General features: G+C 43.2%; 1 protein-coding gene and 1 long non-coding RNA gene across 7 annotated transcripts in view; one reads left to right on the forward strand and one right to left on the reverse strand.

The window, feature by feature from the left end:
- Positions 1-14,988, reverse strand: part of LOC144889486 (uncharacterized) — a 497,490-nt gene that overhangs the window by 287,497 nt on the left and 195,005 nt on the right. The gene's annotated exons all lie outside the window — the stretch shown is intronic.
- Positions 1-14,988, forward strand: part of LOC137412771 (neutral amino acid transporter 9) — a 195,871-nt gene that overhangs the window by 163,304 nt on the left and 17,579 nt on the right. For all 6 annotated transcript variants that reach the window (XM_068098106.2, XM_068098093.2, XM_068098114.2 and 3 more), the window contains one exon: positions 4,467-4,573. In XM_068098106.2, the coding sequence (XP_067954207.1) occupies positions 4,467-4,573 (107 nt within the window). The remainder of the gene's footprint in view (positions 1-4,466; positions 4,574-14,988) is intronic.

Raw genomic sequence — 14,988 nt, forward strand, 5'->3', positions numbered from 1 at the left:
AGGGGGGTTGACTCAGCCTGTCATCCTTCCAAGGTCGGCAAATTGAGTACCAGCTTGCTGGGATGAATGATCCCGGTGTGTACCCCGGTTTAGAATAGGTACACTGTATCCCTGCACATCGTAAGAGGCGACTAAGGGTTGGCGTCAGGAAGGGCATCCGGCCATAAAAACATTGCCTCAAACAGGGAACCATGATTGTCATGGGGCCCGCAAGGCTAACCCCCGCTCTAGCGGGGAAAATGGCCTGAAAACGATCATTCATTCATTTGCATTTCACTCAAACATCATGTCGGACCGTCCGGAAAAAAAAAAAATGGAAATAATTACCCCACTCAAACATCATGTCCAACCGTCCGAAAAAAAAAGAAAAGAAAATAATTACCCCACTCAAACATCATGTCTGACCGTCCATCTGTCCACCTGTCTTATCCATTTATGATCATCAGTTTATCTTTACTCTGCCTGCCTCATAGTCAAACAAAATAGCAAAAATCATTCCAAACAGGAAACGAACTGTTTTTAAGGATGTCATAAAGGACACGAACAACAGGCATGAATAACTAATGTAACGTGTTTGATCGGGTGGTGTAATAGACACTGCGGAAAATGGCGGTAAAACCAGGAATTAATTAATTTAAATGACTTTGACAGTCTTGATTTATGTAAATTTAATTAAAATACTTGAACACTGAAGTACTCAAATTGTCAGTCATAATACTTCCAAGAACCTCCAGTTTTGCATTACTTCAATTTAAATAAAGGTGTTATTCAGTAAGTCAGGACTGTTTCAGCTGCACTACTTCAATAGCACAAAAGGTTTAAAAAAATTTTAATGACCTTGGTTTTAAAAATTGCTAAATTTGGTTTTTTTAAAATTGGTTTTTAAAATTATCATTTTATTAAAATTGAAGTGACACTGCACTTGAATTTAAATTAGAAAATTAAATAACTAAATTAAGTAGTTAATGGCTTCGAATCCCGGTCCTCACCCTCACCACATACAATTCCATGCTGCATGTGAATGGGTTTCTCTCATGGGTTTCTCTTCTCCAATGGCTTCCAAAGTAAATTGCTCTCTCTCATACACAGATTTATCCCATCTCGTCTTCAGTTGTCATACCCTTCCTCCCATCCATGGTACATGGAATCTTGTGGTGAGGCTATTGCCCAGAAACAACTTGCTTTCGTCTCCTGGAAAGCAAATCCAACGGAAGGAAATCTAATTTCCTTTCACAAAGCCCGAAACAAGTGTGTGTCCACCCTCAGGAGAGCCAGGAAACAATATATCTCCATTCTCAGGACCGAACTCTCTTATCTGTCTCCCTCTTCCAAATCCTGGTGGCGTCTGGTCAAATCTGTTTCTGGTGTTTGTTCCCCCTCCATCCCCTCCCTCACCTCAAATGGCCACTCGGCTGACTCCGCACGTGAAAAAGCTGAATGCCTCAACTCTGTGTTTGCCTCTAAATCTTGTGTCCAAAACCCATCCCTCTCTGTACCCACCGTACCCAGTCGTACCCAGTTGCTCCTGGACTCTGTGTCCTTTCCTCCTGACAAGGTGGAAAACTTTCTGTCAACCCTCGACTCTGATTCTGCAACTGGACCTGACGCCATCAGCCCACGGGTCCTAAAATCCTGTTCTTCTGCTCTTTCACTCCCTCTCTCTGTTCTCTTCTCCCTCTCTTTTGCTCAAGGTCATCTTCCATCTGCTTGGAAATCTGCCAACATCACCGCTTTGCACAAAAAGGTGCAAAAACAGATCCCAGCAACTACAGTCCAATCAGCCTTCTCCCAATTATCAGCAAAGTCATGGAATCCATCATTGCTTCAGATATGAAATCTTTCCTCTTCTCCAATGGCTTGATCTCTGATCATCAATTTGGTTTCAGACCTGGACACTCTACTCTGGACATGCTGCTTCTGCTTTCTCAACAATGGATGGAGGTCCTCAATGCCAAACAGGAAATTAGGGCAGTCTCCCTTGACATATCACGTGTCTTCGATACGGTCTGGCACCCCGATCTGCTCCCCAAACTCTCCTCTTTTGGTATCCATGGAAATCTCCACGCATGGCTGGCGGACCTCCTCTCTAGTCGTAGTCAACGTGTGGCCCTGAATGGGTTTCTCTCATCTCCTCTTCCTGTTCAGGCTGGAGTTCCCCAAGGCAGTGTTCTGGGCCCTGTGCTTTTTCTGGTCTTCATCAATGATCTCTCTGACTCTCTTGAAAATCTTCTCTATCTCTTTGCTGATGACTCTAATCTCTGTTGCTCCATTCTTCATCCCTCAGATCGGCTGTCTGCAGCCTCCTCACTCTCTGCAGACCTGGACAAAATCACAGACTGGGCAAACAAGTGGAACATGTCTTTCAATCCTGACAAATCTCACACTCTTACGATGTCTCTCCGAAAAGACCGACTGGACAACCCTCCCATCCACTTTCTGAATAATCCTCTCCAATAAGTTCTGTCACTCAAGCTTTTGGGTCTCACTATCTGCCATGATCTTTCCTGGGAAAACCACATTTCAAATCTGGCCTCCAAAGCCAGTCGCCGACTGGGCATCCTCCGTCGTGTGAAGTCCTTCCTTGGCACACCCGAGCTCCTCACCACATACAAGGCTTTCATCTGCAGCTCAATGGAATACTGCTCTCCCCTCTGGGCTGGTGCTCCTGCCTCACACCTAGCTCGTCTTCACGCTGTTGAAACCAAAGCATTCAGAATCATTGGAATCTCCTGCGATGAAGCTAACTCCAAGGGCGTCTCACTCACTCACCGCAGGCAGGTTGGTGGTCTTTCCGTCTTCTGCCGACTCCTCTCTGGCCATGCCCACCCAGCTCTCTCTGGGCTCTGTCCCGCAAATATTCCTACAGGTCACACAAGATCTGCCTGCAACCCTCTTATGGTTAAACTGCCAAAATCAAGACTCTCTGCTCACCTTCACTCCTTCATTCCTCTTTTCTCCCGCCTCTGGAACAAACTCCCTCACTCTCTGCAATCCCACTCCACCCTCCAGGTCTTTAAAACAGCTGTTCACCACCATCTCTTATCTTCCCCCATCCAAAACCTTGATCTTTTCTACCCCCGCTAATTTCACCCCAATTCCACTTTTTTGAAATACCAACTTCTGCCCTGGAAGTCCTTGGTGTCCTTGTGTTTTATAGTTCTCCCTCCCCCCCCCCCCTCCCCACGCCTCCTCCCCCCAGGCCCTCTCCCTTCCACGCATCTCCCTGCTCTCGGATGTTGTGTTTGTGTGCTTCCCCATCTCTCCCCATCTTGTCTTCCGCTCCCTCTTTTTGTATATTTTGTTTGTCTGGTTGATTTGTTTGTGAAATAAATGTTAGCTCTTTACGAGCCTCGTTTCAGTATACAAAAAAAAACAAAAAAATATATTAAATCAATTAATTAGTTAATTAATTAATTAAGTAAGTAAAATTGAAGTAACACAGTACAATTGAAGTTTCTTGTTATATGAACTCTCTAGTTCACTACTGTAAGGGTACTGAAAAAGTAGCTTGCCATGGTGACGTCACTACAATTAATGAGCGACACACCAAAACTGCTTGTGAACAATGAACCAAAACAAATCCAATGCTATGGTGTGTCCTGGGTACCCTGGTAGTTCGCGAGGGAGCAGACTAATCAGAGATTTCATGATCGATTGTTTACAGCTGTGAGAAGGGCTTGATAATGCTGGCATGTGGCTGCAAGGATAACCACAAAGGTACACACACTCACCTCTAAGCTGCATTGCCTGGGTTTGAAATCCCGACCCAGCTATGAACTGTCATCCTGGATCCTGGTGTTTCACAGGTAGGGCAATTCATCAACACGTGCGCCATCTCTCGGATGGACGTTAAAGCAACATCCCCTCTGCTAGCATTGGTTGGTGGATGTCAAAAAGATCCCACGGTGTCCTTCACGAAGAGTAGACGACCCAGTGCACATTGTCCTGCTTAGTTTTGTTTTAAAATCACCCTGTGGTTGATATGTCAGACCCTGACCCATGGTCTGCTCGACAAAAAAAAATTGGTTGGCTGAACATTCACATTCCCACACGTTGCGCAAACAGTTAATGTTATTTTGAGGTCTATTTTTACAAAGGAGACAAAGGCCAAAAATAATTTGAATGAGAAGGATACCATGACAAAACCGTTTAATTATTTAATTAATTTGATTATTTAATATGAGTTCATTGTTTATTATTGTTATTAGAGTTTATTCTTATTTAATTATTTTAATATAAATTATTTTAATGGCAATTCATATAGAAATTAAACTAGAATTAAGACTTGTCCTAGGCACAGTTGAGATGAGTAAGCCATGCAGGTTGTTGATGCCAAATCACTCTTCCTCTCAGTCCTGCCAAGAACCCAAATATGTTCATGAAATACACATTTTTCTCTGAAACGAAGCAATCTTTGTTACTGTACACTGTAGTTGGTCTAATGACACCTCCATGTTGTGCTGCAGAATTCAGAAGTTTCTTCCCAGCAATGACTGGCATTCTCACGCTGGCATTCTTCATTCACAACTGCTCCATTACGTTGTTCAAAAACAACCGAAACCAGCATAATAATGTATGCGTCATATCTCAGCCACACTAGCCAATGATATTTGAATATGATGATACCTTGTCGCTTTCAGTCCCATGTGCAGAACTACAATGTCACTTTATTTTATAGCTTTCTTTCTTTCTTTGTTTGTTCTTTGTTTGTTCACTTTCCCTTCTTTGTTCTTTCGTTTCTTTGTTTGTTCTTTCTTTGTCGCTTTGTCACTTTATTTGTTCACTCTCCCTTCTTCGTTCTTTCTTTCCTTTGTTTGTTCTTTCCTTGTCGCTTTGTCACTTTCTTTGTTCACTCTCCCTTCTTTGTTCTTTCTTTCCTTTGTTTGTTCTTTCTTTGTCGCTTTGTCACTTTCTTTGTTCACTTTCTCTTCTTTGTTCTTTATTTTCTTTGTTTGTTCTTTCTTTGACGCTTTGTCACTTTATTTGTTCACTCTCCCTTCTTTGTTCTTTCTTTCCTTTGTTTGTTCTTTATTTGTTGCTTTGTCACTTTCTTTGTTTACTTTCCCTTCTTTATTCTTTATTTTCTTTGTTTGTTCTTTCTTTGACGCTTTGTCACTTTGTTTGTTCACTCTCCCTTCTTTGTTCTTTATTTTCTTTGTTTGTTCTTTCTTTGTCGCTTTGTCACTTTCTTTGTTCACTCTCCCTTCTTTGTTCTTTCTTTCCTTTGTTTGTTCTTTCTTTGTCGCTTTGTCACTTTATTTGTTCACTCTCCCTTCTTTGTTCTTTCTTTCCTTTGTTTGTTCTTTCCTTGTCGCTTTGTCACTTTATTTGTTCACTCTCCCTTCTTTGTTCTTTCTTTCCTTTGTTTGTTCTTTCTTTGTCGCTTTGTCACTTTCTTTGTTCACTCTCCCTTCTTTGTTCTTTCTTTCCTTTGTTTGTTCTTTCCTTGTCGCTTTGTCACTTTATTTGTTCACTCTCCCTTCTTTGTTCTTTCTTTCCTTTGTTTGTTCTTTCCTTGTCGCTTTGTCACTTTCTTTGTTCACTTTCTCTTTTTTGTTCTTTATTTTCTTTGTTTGTTCTTTCTTTGACGCTTTGTCACTTTATTTGTTCACTCTCCCTTCTTTGTTCTTTCTTTCCTTTGTTTGTTCTTTATTTGTTGCTTTGTCACTTTCTTTGTTTACTCTCCCTTCTTTATTCTTTATTTTCTTTGTTTGTTTTTTCTTTGTCACTTTGTCACTTTCTTTGTTTACTTTCCCTTCTTTATTCTTTATTTTCTTTGTTTGTTTTTTCTTTGTCACTTTGTCACTTTTTGTCGCTTTGTCACTTTATTTGTTCACTTTCTCTTGTTTGTTCTTTCTTTTCTTTGTTTGTTCACTCATCACTTTCTTTGTTGCTTTGAGCTTCATACTTTGAAAGCCATCATTGAGAGTGTTTTGTACACAGTTACAGTATTATATATGGAATGATTCTAAAATGTTGGAAAGAATTTTTTTGCAAACGAAATAGTTAAAGTAATTATAACAATAAAGCATCCGTTCAATTTGTTGTTGTGTTGAAAAACAAATCTTACAGTTGGCAATGAGGAGGTGATTTGTGTGCCAAACATTCTTTGTTTCTCATGCTGCAGGGGCGGATCCAGATTTTTTAAATGGGGGATTCACTTGAGGATAAAATATTCACACCGCAAAATCTACCAAGTCCTATTCAAGTCAATGTATTCGTCTTCTATTTTTTTCATTTGACAAAATTTCGATGAAAGATGTAAAATGTCATGTAAAATGACAATATTTTACAACAAATCTAAACACTGCGTATTAGGAATTAACACAGAGGTAGAAGAAAAAAGTAACTTGGCACGGATTAATTGCTGCGTGAGCAAAATAGATGCGCGTGATTGTCCAATGATATCTCACACGACGATCACGTGACAGACGAGAACGGCACTCGGTAGAGAGCATACCTCCGCCAGGTTGAACAGTTTATGATAGGTTTGTATCCCACTGATGAACCGGATCTGGATTCGGACCTAAACCAAAATCTAATCGGCTTCTTATTGTCGCCGAAGCAACTCATCCACCAAGTTTAGTTATAAAACGTCCACAACGTTTTGAGATATCCTGCGATATGTTGGTTTTAGCCCTATCTCCCAATGGTGAAGATTTACTTGTAAAATTACATAATTCTCATACCCGAATCCCATATTCAGATCTTCACCAAAATCGATTCTTCCTTGTCACACACCCAAACACTCCACCAAGTTTCGTCCAAATCCGTCCATAACTTTTTGAGATATCCTGCTATGTATCGTTTTTGGCCCGATCTCCCAATGGTGAAGAATCACTTGTAAAATTAAATAATTCTCATATGCGAATCCATATTCAGATCTTCACCAAAATCGAATGTACTTGTCCTTGTCACACACCCAACCTCTCCACCAAGTTTCGTCCAAATCCGTCCTAACTTTTTGAGATATGCTGTTATGTATAATTTTTGGCCCTATCTCCCAATGGTGAAGAATCACTTAAAACATTCTACTAGCCGGATCCGAATCCGGATGTTCACCGACATCTAATAATTTCGTCCTTGTCACATACACTACCTCTCCACCAAGTTTCGTCCAAATCCGTCCTAACTTTTTGAGATATGCTGTTATGTATAATTTTTGGCCCTATCTCCCAATGGTGAAGAATCACTTAAAACATTCTACTAGCCGGATCCGAATCCGGATCTTCACCAACATCTAATAATTTCGTCCTTGTCACATACACTACCTCTCCACCAAGTTTCGTCCAAATCCGTCCTAACTTTTTGAGATAACCTGCTATGCATAGTTTTTGGCCCTATCTCCCAATGGTGAAGAATCACTTAAAAAATTAAATAATTCTCATATCCGAATCCATATTCAGATCTTCACCAAAATCGATTCTTCCTTGTCACACACCCAAACACTCCACCAAGTTTCGTCCAAATCCGTCCATAACTTTTTGAGATATCCTGCTATGTATCGTTTTTGGCCCTATTTCCCAATGGTGAAGAATCACTTAAAACATTCTACTAGCCGCATCCGAATCCGGATCTTCACCAAAATCTAATCATTTCGTCCATGTCACATATGCTACATCTCTGCCAAATTTCGTCCGAATCCGTCCACAACCTTTTGAGATATTTTGTTCACAAACGGACAAACAAATAGACATACATACAGGGGTGAAAACATAATCTCCATCCACCTTTGGTGGTGGAGGTAACAAATCAATTATTAAATTAAATAATTATCGTATCTGGATCCTAACCCGGATCTTCACCAAAATCGAATCGATTTGTCCTCGTCACAAACCCAACCTGTCCACTAAGTTTCGTCCGAATCCGTCCACAACTTTTTGAAATATGCTATATGTCGTTTTTAGACCAATTGCTCCATGGTGATGAATCACTTTTAAAAATTCTCATATCTGGATTCGTATTCGGATCTTCACCAAAACCGAATCAATTCTTCCTCGTCACACACTGATCTTGCCCACCAAGTCAGGTTTGTCAGGTTTTGGGCTGACTCCATCCACAAGTTTTTGAACCTTCCCACCTGGATCCGCCCCTGTGCTGTAAACTCTGTGATCCAATCGTGCCTTTGCTTTTCCTTCTTCCACCTTCAATATAAGGAAATTATTTGTGTATCTGGCTATTTAAGCATTGATAAATCGCAGGATATTTTATACTTTAAGTCTCAGGACACAACTTTTGAGCCGAAGCTTATGGCACTGGCTTATAAATGTGTATTCTATTTTTGTTTGTCTTTGTTACGGATTTGTCACTTCCGTTGTTGTGGTTTTCATCCACTGTAAACATTTTTGATTCCATGTACTATTATTGTTGTCATTCAAGGGAGATAGAGATTACTATTTTCAAAAGGTAAAAAAGTTAATGTTTTAAATGAAACCGGAACCGGACGACGAAGAAGAGGAAGAGGAGGAAGAGAAGGCGGAGCAAGTGAGTCGGACAAGAAGCCGAGCTGCTTCGAGGTCTGGAGCGAACGATTGGCGAACGAGGGTCACGAGTGAACTTCGGGTTTCCCGGGAAAGGGATTCCTGTGACAGAGTTGTTATCGCTGTGACAGATCAACCTGCGTGTCAGGTTTTGCGGTCGATTCCGAAGAGAATCGTTGGAGTGCCGTTACGCCACGAGAATGGGTCGTCGGCCATTTTGACTCACGCGCTTTGCGCATCGCTCAAGGTTTTTCACTTCGTTTCAACCATTTTCACCACATTCAGACGTTAATCTGGGGTGCGTGTGTCACGTGACTTTTGAGTGGGAAATCTGCGGTTCGCCGATTTGGAGCCATGGAACGTCCATACCCGAGGGTGTGATTTCCCAGTCGCCTTGAGGGCACCTTTGCGCAGCTTTGGCAGCGGGACTGTGACTGTCATCCGAACGGGATTTTGGTCTCGATTGGACATCGTTCTGACGATCGCTGGAGCGGATCGACTTTGGCTTGATGCCGGAATAGAGACATTGGGGAATGTTCTTCTTTTCGCTCACTTGGAGTACAGTGAGTTACATTGTACGAGCCTGATGGTACCATCATAGGAAATATATATTGGTTGTACAATTGATTAATATTGTTGTCATACTGTTATTCTTGTGTGATCTTAATACAATATTTGTTTGTTGGTAACAATTGGTGTGGCTTCACCATTGATCTTTGACATACAGAATAACACATCTTTCTGCCGTGACTCCTCTCGGGGCTCGGAGGTACACCGTGACCGGGGTTTGGGGAGGAGCACGTAACAGAAATTGGGGGCTTATCTTTGCTGACAAAATTCCTAAATCTCGTCCGGTATTAAATTCCCTAACATCCTCGTCCGGGATAGAATTCCCTAACATTCACAAAATACCCAAATTTGGAATTTTTCTCACATTCCCAAATTTTTCAAAAAAAAAAAATTAGAAATTTTTTATGTGAAGGTCAACAGGTGTTAACTAATAGTCACTATGGTGTTTGACCCAGAAAAGTTTGCGGCGTCCCATAATGAGGCACAGTTACAAGCGTTAAAAAGATCGGAACTCTTGATATTGGCCAAATATTTTAACTTGGAGGTCCGAGTTAATATGAAGAAAGCAGAGATGCAGACATTGGTGGTAGAATCTCTGGTGGGACAAGGAACATGGAAAGAGGTAGCCTTGGATTGGTTACCCGAGGAAAAAGAAAATGTGGAGCTCCGGAAAATGGAGATGCAACTGCAGTGCCAGGAAAGGTTAAAAGCAGAAGAAAGGAGAGCTGAAAAAGAACTCGAGGAGAGAAGAGCAGAGGAAAGGAGAGCTGAAGAAGAAAGAAGAGCAGAGGAAAGAGCAGAGGAAAGGAGAGCTGAAAAAGAACTCGAGGAGAGAAGAGTAGAGGAAAGGAGAGCTGAAAAGGAACTCGAGGAAAGAAGAGCAGAACAGGAACGAGAACTCGAGGGAGAAGAGCAGGGGAAAGGAGAGCTGAAGAAGACAGAAGAGCAGAGGAAAGGAGAGCCGAAAGTGAGTTAAAGGAACGTGACATGGAGTATCAGAAGGAACTTAAACTCAAGGAGCTGGAATTAATGGGAGAAGGGAGAGAATTAGTTTCCATGCCGGCTAGTTCGACAACGAGTCAGAACACTTGGGATGTTGGTAGGCATGTGAGGCTGGTTCCACCCTTCAATGAAAAGGAGGTAGCCAAGTTTTTATTACACTTTGAGAAAGTGGCTCAAATGTTAAAATAGCCTGTGGGGTCCTGGACTATGTTAGTGCAAAGTGTTCTGGTGGGTAAAGCTCAAGATATCTATTCGGCTTTACCGATTGACCAATGTGCAGATTATGAGATAGTGAAGAAAACCATTCTCAAAGCCTATGAATTGGTCCCTGAAGCTTACCGGCAAAAATTCAGGAATGCCAGGAAGAGGGAGAGTGAGACCCATGTAGAGTTTGCCAGAATGAAGGAAACCATGTTTGATCGGTGGTGTGACTCGAAGGGGATTGGGAAAGACTTCAACCTGTTGCGACAATTGATCTTGGTGGAGGAATTCAAACAGTGTGTCCACGCGGACATTAAAGTACATCTGGATGAAAAGAAAATACCAGAGTTGTATGAGGCAGCAACCGTGGCAGATGACTATGCCTTGACACACAGGATGGGGTTCCACAAACCTAACTTCCCGCCTAGAGTTAGCCAGGGGAGTTATGGTAAATCAGGTGCGGACAACAAATATTCATGGGGGCGGCCAAGAGATGACTATGGGGACAAATCTGTTACAGCGACTTTTAGGGATCAGAAGACTACAGTTCCAAGACAGACTTATCTTCCAGGGGGCCCGAGGCAGACCTCGAGTTTTTACTCCGGGCCTACTTGTGCTTTTTGCAAGAAACCTTGGCATTTGATGTCCCAATGTTATGCCCTGAAAAGGAAAAATCAGGCGCTGAGTCAGACTAGTACAACTCCGAATGCATTGGCAAATGCGAGAAATCGTCCTTGGAGGACAGTGCCTTGTGAAGGTTCCCATGCCAAAGTTACGGCATCACAGAACGACCTTGTTCAAGAGGGTTACAAACCTTTTATTTCAGAGGGGTTTGTGTCACTGGATGGAGACTTAACGAACCAGAGACCTGTTAGGGTATTGAGGGACACAGGAGCACATCAATCTTTGATGCTTGATGGCATTTTCCCATTGTCAGAGAAGACGACAACTGGTGTTCGTGTTCTTTTACAGGGGGTTGGTGGCTATGTTAAAGCTCCACTTCATGTCATCCATTTGAAGTCTGTTTGGTGTTAGGACCGGTTACGGTAGGTTTATAAGCCACTCTTCCTGTAGATGGAATCTCTTTTGTTAACGGAAATGATTTGGCCAGTGGTCGAGTTTCTGGTAATCCGATGTTTGTTGAAAAGCCTAGTATGGAAAATAACACCGCACAGTTAGAGCAGAAGATTCCGGGTATCTTTTCATCCTGTGCCGTGACTCGTGCTATGCGTAGGAAGCGCTCTGAAGAGAAGGAGAAGGTACTGACGTCACAGTTTCAGGGTACTCAACAAGAAGTGCCTGTGCAAAGCAAGTGTCAGCACACACAAGTCATGGATGGAGGCAATGTTGCTAAGATCTTTGTAGGTGGACTGAACTTTGACACAAGTGAAGATGTTCTGGACTCTATCTTTGGCAAATATGGACCACTCTTGGAAGTGCTGCTGATAAAAGACAGGGAGACGCAAAAGTCGAGAGGGTTTGGCTTTGTCACGTTTGAAAACACAAAGGACGCCAAAGATGCAGAAAAGGATTTGAATGGCAAGGATTTGGATGGTCGGAGCATAACAGTAGAGAAGACAGGCCATGGGCGTCGAGGGGGCTACAGAGGAGGAAAACGTGGAGGTAGTTTCAAGGGTGGCTATGGCTCCCGGGGTGGGAGTAGTAGTTTTGGTGGCGGCCGCAGTTGTGATTACTACGGAAGCTCCCAGCAGCAGCAGCGCAGTTTTGGCAACTCTCGACGGGATAGCCTACATCTCGGCTACCACTCTACGGTGGTAGCCGAGATGGGGACCGCTACTCATGTGACTACAGCACCCGACTCTACAACCGTGATTATGATTCTTATGAGCAAGAGAAGAGTTGGAAGCACTGAGTGCTCAGGAGCAGCCGAGCCAAGATTCCTACACGGATTAACCCGTGAACTCCACGTTCCTAAATGCGTACAGCCGTACATGGAGTGAATACTTCAAGGCCTCACCACCCAACCACCATGAAACCTGGCTCTCAGCTCGGCCTACTTCAAAAAGTGCTATAGATTTGCTTTGCTTTGGATTTTTGATCATAACCCCTTCACCTTCGTTCAAAAAATGAAAAATAAATCAGAGGTTGATGAGATGGAGTTTGGCTTTGCAGGAGTTCAACTTGGAAATTGGGCATGTAAAGGGCAGGGACAATGTCGTTGCTGATGCTTTGTCCAGAGTGAACTAACTTTGGAAATTTATGTCGGTTGTTTGGAAGTTTTGTTGCTTTATTTTGGGGAAAAATTAATTATTGTTGCTCACGGGAATTGATGATTTGGGTGTGAGTTTTACTTTTGTTTTTTAAAAAAGTTTTGCCTGCAAAGAGTTTTCACAATGTTAAAACTTTCTTTCTTGAGGGGGGGAAGTGTTACGGATTTGTCACTTCCGTTGTTGTGGTTTTCATCCACTGTAAACATTTTTGATTCCATGTACTATTATTGTTGTCGTTCAAGGGAGATAGAGATTACTATTTTCAAAAGGTAAAAAAGTTAATGTTTTAAATGAAACCGGAACCGGACGACGAAGAAGAGGAAGAGGAGGAAGAGAAGGCGGAGCGAGTGAGTCGGATAAGAAGCTGAGCTGCTTCGAGGTCTGGAGCGAACGATTGGCGAAAAAGGGTCACGAGTGAACTTTGGGTTTCCTGGGTAAGGGATTCCTGCGACAGAGTTGTTATCGCTGTGACAGATCAACCTGCGAGTGAGGTTTTGTGGTCGATTCCGAAGAGAATCGTTGGAGTGCCATTACACCAAGAGAACGGGCCGTCGGCCATTTTGACTCGCACGCTTTGCGCATCGCTCAGGGTTTTTCACTTCGTTTCAACCATTTTCACCACATTCAGACGTTAATCTGGGGTGCGTGTGTCACGTGACTTTTGAGTGGGAAATCTGCGGTTCGCCGATTTGGAGCCATGGAACAACCATTTTCACCGCATTCAGACGTTAATCTGGTGTGCGTGTGTCACGTGACTTTTGAGTGGGAAATCTGCGGTTCGACGATTTGGAGCCGTGGAACGTCCATACCCGAGGGTGTGATTTCCCAGTCGCCTTGAGGGCACCTTTGCGCAGCTTTGGCAGCGGGACTGTGACTATCATCCGAACGGGATTCTGGTCTCGATTGGACATCGTCCTGACGATCGCTGGAGCGGATCGACTTTGGCTTGATGCCGGAATAGAGACATTGGGGAATGTTCTTCTTTTCGCTCACTTGGAGCACAGTGAGTTATATTGTGCGAACCTGATGGTACCATCATAGGAAATATATTGTAACGGTTTTGAGAAGTGTAACGGTTTTTTTGAGAAGGTAACGGTTTTTGAGAAGTGTAACAATTTTGGAGGAAGTGTAACGAATGTAAAAAGTATGGTTTTGTTATGTGTAACATCCTCGTAATGTAAATAATGGTCGCAGCCGTCCTCCTAGTTAATTCCATGAAACTTACACGCAGGCCACGATATATCTTTTTAAATAGTGTATTTCCTTATTCTATGTAGGCTAAATATGTGTTTCCCACTAGATTGACTTTGCATTGTATCAAACAAAATAAGCGTAGGCCCTTCCAATTTCCCCAATCATCTCCGCTCTCCAAAGTTCCTTTCAAAAGGGTGCGAGTGGTGTTCAATCCCGCAAGCCGCCATTGCCCATGTGCTAATCTCGGAGAAGAAAGGCGTGTCTCCACCTCGTCATAGAGGGGAGGAGTGAGCCAACCCCACTTGGCCAATCAGCACCGCGATGAGCGACCCGGTAGGCGTGCCCTCGCAGCCGGCGGCTTGATTCCGCCCGGGGTAATAAAAGCGACTGTAAGGGACTGCTTCACCAGATGACCTGGGAGATGAGCGAAGAGGCGACACCAAGAGGAGCGGTGAGCGGTGAGATGCGAAACGCTCCAAGCCAAAGAGGAGAGGTACTCGGAAAGGAAACCAGCTAAGGAGAGACGCGCTGAAAGGAGGGAGACGGCTCCACCAGAAGGAGAGGAGCAGGTGTGCCCGAGCCAGCGTGTGACGTCTAGAGCATCGGCAGCGGATACGCGACGGAGGGTTTTCCCGCCAAAAACCGCGAGGAATTGAGAGCTGCTGCCTCCGACCCTGCCTCCCTCTCCAGCAATCCACCTCAAGCCACATACCTGCCTGCAATATCCCCCGTGTAAGTGTGAACGTCGTCTGTCCTACTCGTTGTCTTGGGGTTAAGTAAAATGAATAGTTTAAGCTAACGATGCACTGTGTGACTGCTTCTTCCATCCATTGCTGTAAATAATTTTGGTCGCTCTTTCTTTTTGCTTGTGTGTGTATAATAAATCTGTTCTTCCTCCGTACTCTGTCTTCTTCTCTTTTCCTTCTCTTTCGGTCGCTTTAGAGGTTTCCCGATTGAATATCTGCGGTGCGATCTGGTCAACGTCGGGTGGAATCGGGTTCTAATCGGGGAGTAACTGTTCGGACGCGGTAATACCAACCGCTCGGTAAAATAACATCTAAAACCGCGTCTGTAACAATTGGTTGTCAGGAGTTGGATTCGGACCTGGGACTAAATTTGTTAGGCCCAAATTTTGGAACACCAATTGTGTTATATCAGTAACAATTGGTGTCGGGGAGTGAGATTCGAGGCCCGAACCAAATTTTTAAAAAAACATCTAGAAAAAAATTTGGTCAAAATTTGGAGCTGCTGGAAATTTGTGTTGTTTTAAAGCAAAACTCGAATTTTGAGATCACGCCATGGACAATCAA

Source organism: Myxine glutinosa, chromosome 1 (assembly GCF_964187855.1).
Source record: "Myxine glutinosa chromosome 1, kmMyxGlut1.1, whole genome shotgun sequence".
In the NCBI taxonomy this organism is placed as follows: domain Eukaryota; kingdom Metazoa; phylum Chordata; class Myxini; order Myxiniformes; family Myxinidae; genus Myxine; species Myxine glutinosa.